The 12,520-nt window shown below is 43.8% G+C and overlaps 6 protein-coding genes across 7 annotated transcripts; 4 read left to right on the plus strand and 2 right to left on the minus strand.

Annotated features, from left to right (window-relative positions):
• Window positions 1–818: 818 nt before the first annotated feature.
• Window positions 819–2,353, plus strand: BCIN_03g04480 (hypothetical protein). The gene is made up of 4 exons (XM_001560633.2): window positions 819–1,097; window positions 1,155–1,775; window positions 1,851–1,925; window positions 2,052–2,353. Exons 1-4 carry the CDS (start codon window positions 1,064–1,066, stop codon window positions 2,222–2,224), a joined length of 903 nt encoding a protein of 300 aa, XP_001560683.1. The 5' UTR covers window positions 819–1,063; the 3' UTR covers window positions 2,225–2,353.
• Window positions 2,354–2,670: 317 nt separating this feature from the next.
• Window positions 2,671–4,347, plus strand: BCIN_03g04490 (hypothetical protein). Of its 2 annotated transcripts, none has more exons than XM_024691954.1 (4): window positions 2,671–2,843; window positions 2,919–2,989; window positions 3,348–4,176; window positions 4,224–4,347. In XM_024691954.1, the coding sequence occupies exons 1-4, from the start codon at window positions 2,813–2,815 to the stop codon at window positions 4,229–4,231; spliced, it is 939 nt and encodes a 312-aa protein (XP_024547727.1). In that variant the 5' UTR covers window positions 2,671–2,812; the 3' UTR covers window positions 4,232–4,347. The 2 variants fall into 2 exon arrangements, with proteins under 2 accessions (XP_024547727.1, XP_001560684.1); XM_001560634.2 differs by having other exon boundaries at window positions 2,931–2,989.
• A 199-nt stretch (window positions 4,348–4,546) lies between these two features.
• Window positions 4,547–8,093, minus strand: BCIN_03g04500 (hypothetical protein). The gene is made up of 2 exons (XM_024691955.1): window positions 7,744–8,093; window positions 4,547–7,682 (listed from the first exon to the last, which is right to left on the minus strand). Exons 1-2 carry the CDS (start codon window positions 7,833–7,835, stop codon window positions 4,946–4,948), a joined length of 2,829 nt encoding a protein of 942 aa, XP_024547728.1. The 5' UTR covers window positions 7,836–8,093; the 3' UTR covers window positions 4,547–4,945.
• Window positions 8,094–8,283: 190 nt separating this feature from the next.
• BCIN_03g04510 (hypothetical protein) lies at window positions 8,284–9,726 on the minus strand. Its single transcript, XM_024691956.1, has one exon. It carries the CDS (start codon window positions 9,397–9,399, stop codon window positions 8,941–8,943), a length of 459 nt encoding a protein of 152 aa, XP_024547729.1. The 5' UTR covers window positions 9,400–9,726; the 3' UTR covers window positions 8,284–8,940.
• A 118-nt stretch (window positions 9,727–9,844) lies between these two features.
• On the plus strand, window positions 9,845–10,560 carry Bcmhf1. The gene is made up of 3 exons (XM_001560637.2): window positions 9,845–9,994; window positions 10,055–10,178; window positions 10,247–10,560. Exons 1-3 carry the CDS (start codon window positions 9,965–9,967, stop codon window positions 10,429–10,431), a joined length of 339 nt encoding a protein of 112 aa, XP_001560687.1. The 5' UTR covers window positions 9,845–9,964; the 3' UTR covers window positions 10,432–10,560.
• Window positions 10,561–10,822: 262 nt separating this feature from the next.
• On the plus strand, window positions 10,823–12,426 carry BCIN_03g04530 (hypothetical protein). The gene is made up of 2 exons (XM_001560638.2): window positions 10,823–11,206; window positions 11,356–12,426. The coding sequence occupies exons 1-2, from the start codon at window positions 10,889–10,891 to the stop codon at window positions 11,731–11,733; spliced, it is 696 nt and encodes a 231-aa protein (XP_001560688.1). The 5' UTR covers window positions 10,823–10,888; the 3' UTR covers window positions 11,734–12,426.
• Window positions 12,427–12,520: the final 94 nt, after the last annotated feature.

Here is a 12,520-nt window from a genome sequence, read left to right on the forward strand (position 1 = left end):
AAACTCTAGTGAGCTCGAACGAGGAGTCGCTATGGGTTCATTTTATTATTTGACAGCACGGTAATAAAGCCTCTTCATAAGAATCTCGTATAACGATCTCGTATAAGTATCTCGCATAAGGATTTCGTATAAGGATCTCACTATTAGGATAGTCTCGTTATAAGGATAGTCTCGTTATAAGGATAGTCTCGTTATAAGGATAGTATATTTATAAGCATAATCACTCTATAAGGATATATTTTGGATTTTAGAACTTTTAAGGTTCAAAAATGATCTACACCTCCAATATCTTTGCAGAGAGTTTTTACTGCACAGAATAACGTTCCCGCTATGCTCCTATTATCGTGTTTCCCTTGTGGTATCCAGAATTTGACTCACGATATATCACTCCATTTCATGTCAAAGTGGATATGTTATTTGGAGGCAACTATTCTAGTGGTCAGTCAATACCAATCATGATGCACATCATTCTATTGATCTCGGATAAGGAGAAAAGGCCGTTTTTCCAGAGCTCCATCAGCGGTATTCCGAATGGCTCGGCAGTTGACGTGCCTACTTAATCTTCATGTGCTGTACACATAATATATGGATGAAGTGGAGTATTTCTGGGGAAACGTCAATGATTGCGACATGACCAGGGTTTGCGTTGCTAGATAATCCAATTCCAGTGAGACTTTGATTGCCTTAAGAGTCTTACACTTCAAAGCATTGCGCAGATTTCGTTCCGAAGTCCGTCGGGATTATCGGATTAAGGTGATTCAAGATCTTGTGTTGAGCTAACTCCTACCTTCAGTGACCTTGTCGTCGTTTCGTCTTTAGTATGAGGGTAATCTTCGCTTCCACCGGCGAGATGCCACTTTGCTCCGTAACGGTTGTGAATGGAGTGTAGTGGTGTTTAGACGTGTACCTATTTAACCTGCCAACTTCCCGTTCTTCAGTACAGCAGTTCCAAGAGTTCAACAATTAGCTTCAACATAATCAATCAAACACTTTCTCGAGATTTTTCCAGTATCTATATTCGAGCCGAATATAGTATTTTTTATCAGTCATCTCTTCGATCAAGATGTCTCTCGATTCACTATTCACCCCTGAGAGTGGTAAGATACCAACAATCTCATAACAAGTTTAAGATAACTGATCTCTTTCAACCCTAGGTAACAATTTTACAAAGATAACCTACCATGATACCTACTCCCCAATTACTCCTGATACTTCCACTCCAACTCATAGTGGCAAAGTAGTTTTTGTAAGCGGAGCATCGAAAGGGATTGGTCTTGAAGCCGCCATCTCATACGTCAAATCCGGTGTATCTGGTATTGTTATCAGCGGACGGTCTTCCTTGGCTTCTGTGGAAAGAGAAATCGAGGAAGTTTGTAAATCAGCAAATATTCCCGTTCCAAAAATTCTTGCTTTGAAGCTTGATATACTTGATTATGCAAGCGTCACAGAAGCTGCTAAATCCATCGAGACAACTTTCGGTCGATTGGATATTCTCATTAATAATGCAGCGTACTTTTCTGATGTAGAGAATTTGGCGGAAGGAGACAAAGATGAATGGTGGATGGGGTTTGAAGTTAACATCAGAGGATTGTACTGGGTTACGAAGAGTTTATTGCCATTGTTACTAAAGACAGATGGTGGCGATAAAACTATTGTGAATGTGACGAGTATAGCGTCTTTACTCGTATCCCCTGGAATGAGTTCGTATCAGATATCGAAATTCGCGTTGGCGAGATTCACAGAATCATTAACTGTTGAGTATGGGGATCAAGGTTGTGAGTTACAGTTCTCTGTCTCCTTTATTCGTGTGACTAAGTATTAGAATGGTATACTAATGTTCAATATTCTAGTACTTGCATATTCCATTCATCCTGGAAGTGTGCCAACTGACCTGGCGCAAGGATTGCCGGAAGATTTCAAAGGATGTAAGATATGCTGGTTTTCATTTATTCTCTTTCAAAGGAGTGTTCGATTGAACTGTGCAGTATTGGTTGCATAGACTGTCTACAGCTTCAGCTTTTCAAGGAGCTTCGCTAATTCGCATCCAATAGTACTCATAGACACCCCACAGCTTCCCGCCGACACGCTCACATATTTGACGTCTCAAAGGAGAGGATGGCTCGCTAGTAGGTACCTCAGTTGTAACTGGGACATGAACGAAATCATGAGCCGAGAGAAAGAGATAGTTGATGGAGATAAGTTGAAATTCCAGATGAAGTTTTAAGGTTGGAGAGATGCGAGAACGGACAGGACTCTGGTTCTGGTGGTTTATTAGTGTATTCGTACTATTTATTATGTCATGAGTGTTTAGTTCTGTTTGCATGAATGAGGAAGAGCTTCAAAGGCGTCTTTATTGCGTATCCCGATATTCTCTCTATGCATGTGTGGGTGGTCGATGAATTCCATGCTGTGCCATTGTAATGGAAACCATTCAGATGTGGTGATACAATTTCCTGCATCTGTTACTGTGGTCGCTCAATTACTCTTGACTGATGCTTGCATTCTGGAAACTGTGAAATATTTGCAGTGACTGGTCGAGACGCCGCTCCAGGCACGTGGTCGCTTCTTCCTATTCATACACCCTTCGCACCCGACGAGATAGTCCGAGAAGGAAGGAACATTCAACATCACGATGGCACCAAGACCATTTTATTTTGTTTCTTCTCCTTAGCACTACAACACAATCTTGCTACTTACAGAACAATACAACTTGCTCTCAAAATTGCTACACTTCGTTTCGCATCACTTCGCATTCCTTTTCTTACTTTACTATCAAATTGAGTCCATCATCTCTTGTTTTAAATAGTCCTAGATGCACTGGGTAGCACATCAAGATATGTGTTGTAAGTTTCTCACTCTATGTATCTGATTCATGCCATCATCTCTCGGCATGCATGCTCATATCATTTCTAACATAGTCGAACCAACAGATCCACGATTCGCAAGAAATATGGCTCCACAATCAACTGACCCAGAGACAATGAGACTCGTAAGTCTTTCTTCCTTTGCTCTTGGCACAGGTTCTTTTTTCCTCTTCCCATCACCAACACTTGCAATGTTCGATGGAGGTCCAGAGATTGAGGAGTTTTATCCACTCATCGATTTCAATAGACAGCAGCAAAGTTTCATTTCTTGACCTGCCATGCCAGTCAGTACTTCACATACTCAGCATAAGTATGGAGGCTGAGTAGTCTCATCTATTGAAGTTGCATTTAGATACCTTCAATATGGATACAAGTGTGAGCGCTAAGAAGTATCGTCTCATCTCTTTGCATCATTTATCACCTTCTTCAATCCCAATACCTATTTCCACACTAAGGGATTTGACTGTATCTAATCCGTTACAGAAGTCAGCATTTGAAGAAATAAATCAACAACAGGAGCCTCCCTTCATCAGATTTTACCGCTGGTACGTTCTTCACAGCATTCACAAGCGTGCTTTCAAGAACGGCATCTTTCGAGAATCCATCCCCTGGGTCCTCTCCGGCGACTCCGCATGGAGCATCGAAAAAATCCTCTTCAAACTTTGCGATTCACCCGAAGTTACTGATGAGGAAAGAGATACCATTTGCAAATTCCTCAGCAAATATCATCAACAAGTCCTCGAGCAAAATAGCAATGGTGCTCCTTCCACGGGCCTAGGAATCAAGACGATCGCAGAATGGGAGCATATTAAGCGATTGTTTGATTTGAACGACCCCAATCATATGGCTGGAAAGTCGTGGGCCAATGATCCACAGCTTCACACTGACTGGGCTATTTCTTGCGAATCAAGTCGTCGCGAGGAAGAGGCTACCATGGCCGCCTACCTCCGCCGTGAGCAACAGAGTGCTCGTGTCAATACCCCTATTCGTTCCAATAAACAAGTCATCGATCTTACCAACAACTTATTTGAGCAACCTTCTGCTCCTGAAGGCAAGTCCTTAGAAGTCAACTTCCCACTGCGTAGCAAGAAATCTGCAGATATGGGCGCGTCCAAGCCCACACTTTCTAGAAAAGGCTCAGCAAAGGTCCAGAGAGAGATTTATGAGAGAGAGATGGCCATGAAGTTGCAATGTGAGATGGAGAGAAAAAAGAGAGTTGTTTCTGGAACGGCGAGTGGTTCAACCAGTCCAACTAAGAAGATCAGAGCAGAGGTCGTTGACTTGCTCTTGGACGAATTGGACTTGAGTGATGGTATGTAGGTCTTCATAACTCAATGGGTCTGATGCTAATTTAACTAGGTTATTGATTATGAGTTCGAGGTTGGTTTGGGAAGTGAAGTGTAGTACACGGTTATGTGGGGACGGAAGAGGAATTGGGTCTTTTAGGGGAAATAGGTTTATGACATGGACGGGGTTTATCACAGGCATTCAGTCTCGTCGAAGGGTTTGATTCAATGAGATGTCAGAGTTGTAAACAAAGATTATTGATTAGATTAATTTTATCTGGTTGCTTGAAACGGTATCTCGATGCCTATTTTTGATTGAGGCGATCAAAAAGTTTGATATTATGTGGTAGTGATCAGAGATCTGAAGATTCGGCATTAAATATGATGGAGAAATAATGATATCCGTATCTCTTATTCTTCTCACTGGCCCAGTTCAATTGTGCAAAGTAAAAGCCTTGGTATCATTTCGCGTTGTAAACTAAATCTTCATACATAATTGGTATCCAACCCAACCCCATTCAATCTAATCATGAATGCATTCATTCGTCTGTTCATTGTTCATTGCTCATCATTCGTCTACGCATCTGTTCATAACACCTAAGTTCGTATCGTCATCGTCTCGCGATTTTCCCGTAATTCCGTATTCATCTCGCTCGTGTCTAGCCAGCCGGCGCAATTTTCAACACAAACATCGCAGAGAAATTTGATCAGATCCAATCTCTCATGATTTCGACTTGCACCGAGTGCCGTTCACCAACTCATCGCCGACCCAAATTTGAATTATTTTGCGTCACTTCATTCCCATTTCCTCCACTCATCATTCAATCTCTGAATCTCTCTCCCTATTCCTGGATTCGCAACCATACTCTCCCTGCTCTGTCTCTTGGTAGCCGCTACATTAACCTTCCAGGCTAACTCTGCACTTCTTCTCTCTCTCGCCTTGGTAGCCAAAAGCATATAATCATCCGAATTACAAGCTTTTTGGAAAATCGTTCTCATTCTTGGAGAATATAATTGGCAACTAGCCTTTTGTATCCGCTGTGGAGATTTATTAAACATGAGTGGGATTGCCTTTCCATCCTCTAATTCTGGGAGGATGACATCGTCAAAACATTCTTCACAGACGGTAAATTCGGGCAGTTGAGTGATCATGTACCAGCGGCGATCAAGGAGATCAGTAGCTTGTTGACATTCTTCAAGAATGGAAAATTTGCGGGCGAGTTTAGCGAGAGTGCGAGTGTCGGGGGAAGAGTTGTGGTAAGCAGCATCATCTGCAGTAGTTTCTAGAGCATCGAAATATTGAACGAAGCGTTTACTATCGAAACGAAGGTCGCATATGCGAGGGATGGAGCTAGAATAATCTGTTTCAATGGTGCGGATGAATGCACCACGGATAGGAGGAAGAAGTATTTCGATCGATCTAACACACGAGTGACAAACATCAAAGTTTTTGATGGGTAAACCTGTCTTGGGGTCGATGATTGAGTTCCAGGGTCTGTTGAAGACTTCGCGTTTTCCAGGACAGGGTGCCTCAACTGCCCCCACATTCGCTAGACCATAAAAGAGACCGAGATCGTTTCTTCGCTCCTTCAGCGTTAAAAGCCATGCTATTCGATACCAGGGCGAACTGCCAAAGTCGCATATAATTGCAATGTCTGGTCTGCGAGCGGCGGGTATAAAGTGGTCTCTGAACCCTGTTGGTGCTATGATCGAGTTGAAGCAGCTTGGGCAAATGTCGAAGTTGGGACACTGAGGGAGCGTCAACCAATCCTGGTAGCCAGTAGTAGGATTCATTCTCGGGCACGATGGAAGTGGCGCAACACCACCCCGTCCTACATCTTCCGAATAGCGACGATAGCTACCGACAGGTCTCTGAAGGTTATTTGAAAGGGACTGAGGGGGTTGAAAGGGGGGAGGTTGCCAATAGGGCTTATCGTTGGGAGCTGGTCGTGCGCTAGGTGGCCGATTTTCCTCAAACTGAGGCACAGTTGGTGTGCGTCGAGTCTCACCAGGGGAGTGTATATCAATTCTAGTTGGAACAGGAATTGGAAGAGGGAACGGAGCCGGAATCTGTTGCATCTGTGGCATTGATATTGGGCCTGGGACACTTGACTGACGAGAAGATGGCCTTGGGACTAGACCTGGGCTCAAAGGATTAAGCCTATCCGAATGAGGCATCTCTTGTGAGCCATATAAAGGCGACATGGGTCTTGAACTAGGCCTGCGACCTTGTGGAAACGTCTCCGCTCTTTCAAATGGCTCTGTTCTAGGGAATTGATTGGAAGAAAGATTTGGAGAAGGAAGCGGAGAAGAAAATTTTGAGTGGTTTGATGATCTATTGGACCTTGGGGAGTCTACCCGACGCTCGTAGTCATCTTCTGGCCGTAAATCTTTAGTCCTGCGGTGTTCATGCCGTCTACGTCCAGAACCTCGCTGAGAATCTCGTTCAGAACCACTGTCTGCAAGTTCGTCTTCACTGCTGGTATAATACTCCAAGTTGGAAGTAGCTGATCTTTTAGGTTCTGATCCAGACCCTCGCCCCGGCTTGCCAGACCTGAGTCTCTCGAATCGTTTTACATCTTCGGGCGTGTTCTGTGGTTGTACTGTTCTGTCGTTTGAATTTCGCCTTGATCTTGAAGGAACTTCAAAATTTCCACTGTTCCTCTTTGCCGCGAGTGGTGTTCCCGATCGTGATATACTATCGGGAAAGTTGCTTTCACTATTTTTTTTCTCATTTATAGAATTGCCGCGTTTTCTCGAATTCTCTTGCAACGAATTGTGTCGAGGAACGGGCTGCGCAACGGATTCAAAAGAATCTTTTTGGCCCCTAGAAGTATGCATTACATTCGGAGAGAGAAAGTATTCGCCAGTCGAAGTATGAGGAACATCTTGAGCTTTGGGAATTTCGTCATTATCCCTAGAACCATATGCAGACGCACTCCTTCGGTATTTAGACGGAATGTCTCGAGGGACTTTTGTCTGTATACTTGGCAATTCTTGCCTACTTCTTCTCCTTTCCAATGGAGGGGGCTTTAGCACCGGCTCCATATTGATTTGGTTCCTCTCATGCTCGTTCCAATTTGGTGTAGATTGGCGTTCTGGTCTGCCTCTTGGTTGCCTATCTTCATTTCTATATTGATTGGCGGATTCATTATTTGAGCTTGTATCAGTTCCTGGTACAAGAACAAAACGTCGTTCGGAATTGCCATCCCAGTCCTTCGATTCTTTTGGTCTTGGCGCAGCGTGCAATCTCTCAGCCTCACTCTCACTGACATCAGACTCGAGTATGATAGGGTATTGATCGATAACGCCACGACAGGGAGGATCGTATGAGGAAATAGAAGACGGCGCATATTCTCGCAATAGTGAAATGGCCTCATCTTCTACTGTTGGCCTTGGTGGAGGCGGTCCTCTGTGTCGAACACGACTTCTGCTTCTTGCACGTCCAGCATCACGATCGGAGGTACTCAGGAAGTGAGATGTATAATTGTTCTGTGGAGGAGGACTGGGAGTTCGTCTTCTATAGCTATAGCTAAACAATGGTTTAGCGGATCATCAAAGCCTCTGGGGAACTTGGTGGGGAGGAAACCTACGGCGAAGGACTTCTTGCTCTAGAAGTTCGGAAGAATCCATTTGCCAACAATTCATTGACATCCCTCTCTTGTCGTCTGTCAGGCCTTTCCATACCGGTATGTGTAAATTTCAAGCTAGTTGAATTTATGGTGTTGTTGAATCAAGAGAGGGACGCATAAGCTGTGAAGCTTGTGTCCATGCGATTTGAGTGAGGATGATAAGATGAGATGAACGATAATCAAACGAAGACAATGCCTTCGATCTGTGAGATGTGGATATTCAAGATTATGGTCATTAATGTCTGTCGTAATAGTTCACCACTATCAACTATCAATTCGCATAGAGAAATATTTCTAGCAATGTTGGCAGCAGTAGTGGTAGTAGTAGAAGAAGTTTATTTTGGGTTGATTGACTGAAAGTTCGAAGTAGGACATGGGATATGACGAAACGAATTACGAGTGATGACCGGATTCCTTCCATTTCTGAGACATCCGTAACCTGTTGCACACAGACATTTTTTCCATGCGGCTAAAATTCTTCAGTACCCCTCATTCGGCCATTCAAATGATATTCACTGCATAACGATCCTACATCTACATACTCGCACTCGTGCAAAAGAAGGAGCTGGAAAGTTGTGTATAATATAGAATACTAATAGCAAGATGGAGCGATTGGTGACGTCGTATCAAAGAGTGGTGGGCATAGCAAGTAAGCAATGGGGGCAATGTGGGCCATGCAGACAACAGCATCGTGGAAAGGCGTACATTTGAATATTGCTTTGCATATTTTGCCTCAATGATTGGGACCATAGAACGCCTTTGTCAACCCTCCAGTTCGAACATCTGTCCAGTAAGAATGCTGCCCCAAGTTTGCCCTCTCGTACCCCAGACTCAATTGACAAACTAGTTGCCGCAGGTCCCTGGAGATTTCCAATTGTTCATCTCGATTTCCTCGTAATCCGTCCTTTCTCATTCCTTTGTTACTGGCTACCTGTGTTCGGGACCTATATTCAGGGGGTGAGTAATAATCTCACGATAGCGTGAGTAGATACTCGAGAGCAAGTACATCATCCTCTCAAAGTAAACATAAAGAGAAGTTCCCGCGAAAAGACGAGGAAGTGTGTTCAAGGTCGATATTAAGATTGACAATATATAATCCCCCTCTGTACAGTATACATCCCTATGTATTGCCCAAGCAAGCTATTCACACCTCTACCCCTAATCGTGCAAGAATTCCTGGATGTCCTTATCCTCATCGTCCTCTTGTTGTTGTTTTCTCAACATCTCCTCCTGATCCAAAATCTTTCTGATTGCCTGTCTTTGCTTCTTTCGTGCCTTGCCGCCCCACTTGACATCACTCGAAGTGGCTTTGGCATCCTCCTCGCTGTCGGTATCCTGGGAGGCCTTGGCCGAATCTCTAAAAGAGTTTGCGCCAACATGCTTCTCCTTTTCCTTCTGTTCCGCATGCTCAGCTCTTGCTTTGGCGTATTCTTTCTCTTGTTTCTTCGCCCCAAGATTGATGAAATATGGCCTAATGAGAAGATATGCTCCAACTACTGCGACGATTCGAATCCATTTTTGAAGTTCCATGTCTTTCATCTGTGCGAAAGCACCTGTTGTGTTGCGGTAGAAATTGGCAGCTCCCATTTCTATGAGATTGGTGATGAATTCCGCCATATTGATTGCAGATGGAGTTTGATTGGAATGATACGGCACGGTGTTGTTGGAGGACTGAATTTGTAGAGATGGACGATGCAGTTGATATATACCGTTTTCAAGGAAAGTCGGTGGGTGTGTGAAGGAGATGATTTGAGACGAATTAGATTATATCATACAGTAGAATAATGGAAATCCTGCGACACAAAGCAGCCGGACGATAAATTATGAGGTCTCTGGACGTGGAGGAAAGAGAAAGTAAAATGTGTCTTTTGGAAGAAATTATTGACAGCGAAGGGAGATTGAGGGAATTGAAATATAAATGTGGATTCTAGAATTTTTAGTTCCGGAGGCGGTCGAGGTAGCGGTAGTGGAGTGCGAGAGATAACTAAGGGTGCCGGGTTGACTTCGGTAAACGCGTTATCCTCCGATTCGAAAATCCTCAAGATCACTCAACGCGACAATAGAAAGAGAGGAAGAAGAGAGAAAGGAGAGAGAAAGAAGAGAGAAAGGCGCTTCTCGAGGGGATTGATATTTTGACTTCACACTACACTACCACCTACGACACCCAAGTATCTCCTCCAAGATGCCTCCAATCGACGATGAACTCCACGAAGTGAGTAATTGTCCATCAGAAACCTCATACTTCTCATGTCGCTGACCACACAACGTTCAGCGACTCAAAGCAGCTCTCTGGTTTTCCATTGGAAAGATCGTGGAAGAAGAAGCTGTGCGACTTAATTCCAATGCGACGAACCAATTCATAGGAGCATTGACTGAGATGGTATGGCATCAGATAGGTATGTTGTATCCGTCTCTACCCGTCTCGATCTATCAAGCCAGCCCTTCTTAATGCGATCCGTCGTAGAGAACGTAACAATGGATCTCGAAAGCTTCTCCCGGCATGCTGGACGCTCAACCATAACGACCGACGACGTGTTACTCGTCACCAGAAGGAATGATGCCTTGCACGACATAATCAAGGATTTCATCGATCACGAGAAGGCGAAATCTACGAAGGAAAAGGGAAAAGGTCGTGCAAAGAACGCATAACGAGTCGTTTTCCAACTTTTATTCAGATATACCAAGATACCCAGGACGGCGGCGTTAGGAGTTGCAGTTATTATCCCATCGCAGAAGAGTTGGCAATCAGCATTATTTGCATAACTATCCTGCTCGACATGCGACATGATTGCCAAGAACGATCCCTTCCCTTCTCAATGTATTGACTCAGTGACGTGTGTTGCGTGCTCGAATCGTTTGTTCCCATCCAGCTGCCCATCAAGGTTTCCCGCACCAACCCCCGCATGAATGGAACAAGGGATTATTGGTCCCGTACTCGTACATGCGATGATCTACCGTAAGACAACACCTATGCGATGCTGACACTGGTATTTTCGCATGCCCGATCTTTATTTTATCCCATACTTATACTTTCAATCAAGAACGTTGCTTCTACACATCAATCTTTCAAAGCAAAGCAAAGCAAACCAAGTCTACTGCGTTCATCATGGCTGAAACCTCGGCAGCATCAAGAGTATTCTCAATACCAGAGCTTCTCCAGGAAGTCTTATCTTATCTTCCCCAGACTTGTCTTTTATCCACAGTTCCACTTGTTTGCAGAAGTTGGGGGGTCGCCCTTACCTCCCCATCTCTTGAAAGAGCTCAATGGCTTCGACCTGCGATACATAATGGGCCGTCGACATGGTCAGATCTTTTGGAAAAACAATTTGGTATCTTTTTTGATTTCAATCTGATATCGAATCGTCAGGTACTTGACTCAACCGCATTCGACACTTTACCTTGGAAGCAAAATCTCGACGCTTTTGTAAGTCTACATGCATTTATGGGACTGCTCCGTCCTACTTCCTTCTTACTTCAGCTTTTGGTGCGGTGCTGTGACCTGGCTTTGTGTCTCATCCCAATTAATTATTATTGAAAGCTACCATCTCAGCGACTTGCTAACATCAATTACAGCAGAGAGCCGATGCAAGCTGGCGTAATATGCTCGTATTTCAACCTCCTTGTTATCAGTTTGCGATAGAGAGAATTAGGTATGATCGAAGTGGACTTATGCAACAAACAGTCATTCTGCCGTGTCCCGATGGTCTTAGGATGGGAATGGTTTGGGACATAGCACAAGAATGGTGTTTGAGAAGAAAACATTGGTTACAAATGACTGGTCCTGAGGTCGAAAAAGAGTACCGAAACCCTGAAGTTGGATATGATGAACCGATGATTCCAAAGATGATACTGCACTGGCACATAACTTGTCCCCGTCGAGGTTCTCAGGCCAGTTTAGAAGATGACTGGGTCAGTAAGGGAAGAGAGGAATTTGATCTATTCAAATTGTAAGCGAAGCGGTTTCTCAGAAAGCAGCGCTTCTGGAAACGAAAACAACTCCAAACAGTTCCATGAGAATAATAAAATGGATATCTGTAACGAATTATCTCTACACCCCGATACAACTGTTACTCACGATGAGGAAAGGCTCCGAACAACAATTTGCATTTACTCACAAGGCGGAGGCTCGAAGCCTGTACAAGGTAGTTTTTTCGAGACCCGGGCGCATGGTCGAGCAGGTGGATATAATGACTATGTGGAGTATATTGAACATTATCATAATCTTTTCCTTTGTGCGCAAAAATCGAGGACGGATCTGGATGAATATGTTTATTTTACTGGCGCAAATTGTCTCAAAATAGGGTTTTCAGTCTTGTAAGATCAAGTCTTTATTCTGGGGCAAGCTATATATACGATGGGTTTCAGGATGATGGGTATTTCGGATGGTTGAATTCTGATAGGAAATGGATCTTCGATGGACTTCGCAGGCTCATTTGGCATCTTGATTTGAAGGTCTTCCGGGTGTTGGTTTTCAATTAGGCGTTGAAGAACACCTTGGTCAGTAAGATCTGTGAAGATAGGGGTTACATCAACCTAGGGATTCTAATAATCGCACTGTATAGCATCATCTATATAACAGAACTCGCAGTTCAATTTGATCTTCTTAGGTGTTATTTCCCATTCAATAATAAATTGTTTAAATCATCTTTGAACCATTCTCAAACAATAAACATTTGGAGATCCCTATTGCAAATACTTCCGCATCTTGACCGAGACTCCTCCTCAGAATGCACATTCT

This window comes from Botrytis cinerea, chromosome 3 (genome assembly GCF_000143535.2).
Source record: "Botrytis cinerea B05.10 chromosome 3, complete sequence".
NCBI classification, from domain to species: domain Eukaryota; kingdom Fungi; phylum Ascomycota; class Leotiomycetes; order Helotiales; family Sclerotiniaceae; genus Botrytis; species Botrytis cinerea.

Coding starts and splice junctions, on each gene's coding strand:
- BCIN_03g04530 (XM_001560638.2), top strand. CDS start 10,889: ATGGCTGAAACCTCGGCAGCATCAAGAGTATTCTCAATACCAGAGCTT. Junction 11,207..11,355: donor AGCAAAATCTCGACGCTTTT/GTAAGTCTACAT, acceptor CATCAATTACAG/CAGAGAGCCGATGCAAGCTG.
- BCIN_03g04490 (XM_024691954.1), top strand. CDS start 2,813: ATGCACTGGGTAGCACATCAAGATATGTGTT. Junction 2,844..2,918: donor AGCACATCAAGATATGTGTT/GTAAGTTTCTCA, acceptor TTTCTAACATAG/TCGAACCAACAGATCCACGA. Junction 2,990..3,347: donor ACCCAGAGACAATGAGACTC/GTAAGTCTTTCT, acceptor AATCCGTTACAG/AAGTCAGCATTTGAAGAAAT.
- BCIN_03g04500 (XM_024691955.1), bottom strand. CDS start 7,835: ATGGAAAGGCCTGACAGACGACAAGAGAGGGATGTCAATGAATTGTTG. Junction 7,683..7,743: donor AGAGCAAGAAGTCCTTCGCC/GTAGGTTTCCTC, acceptor ACCATTGTTTAG/CTATAGCTATAGAAGACGAA.
- Bcmhf1 (XM_001560637.2), top strand. CDS start 9,965: ATGCCTCCAATCGACGATGAACTCCACGAA. Junction 9,995..10,054: donor TCGACGATGAACTCCACGAA/GTGAGTAATTGT, acceptor CACAACGTTCAG/CGACTCAAAGCAGCTCTCTG. Junction 10,179..10,246: donor GATGGTATGGCATCAGATAG/GTATGTTGTATC, acceptor GATCCGTCGTAG/AGAACGTAACAATGGATCTC.
- BCIN_03g04480 (XM_001560633.2), top strand. CDS start 1,064: ATGTCTCTCGATTCACTATTCACCCCTGAGAGTG. Junction 1,098..1,154: donor ACTATTCACCCCTGAGAGTG/GTAAGATACCAA, acceptor TTTCAACCCTAG/GTAACAATTTTACAAAGATA. Junction 1,776..1,850: donor TGAGTATGGGGATCAAGGTT/GTGAGTTACAGT, acceptor TCAATATTCTAG/TACTTGCATATTCCATTCAT.
- BCIN_03g04510 (XM_024691956.1), bottom strand. CDS start 9,399: ATGGCGGAATTCATCACCAATCTCATAGAAATGGGAGCTGCCAATTTC.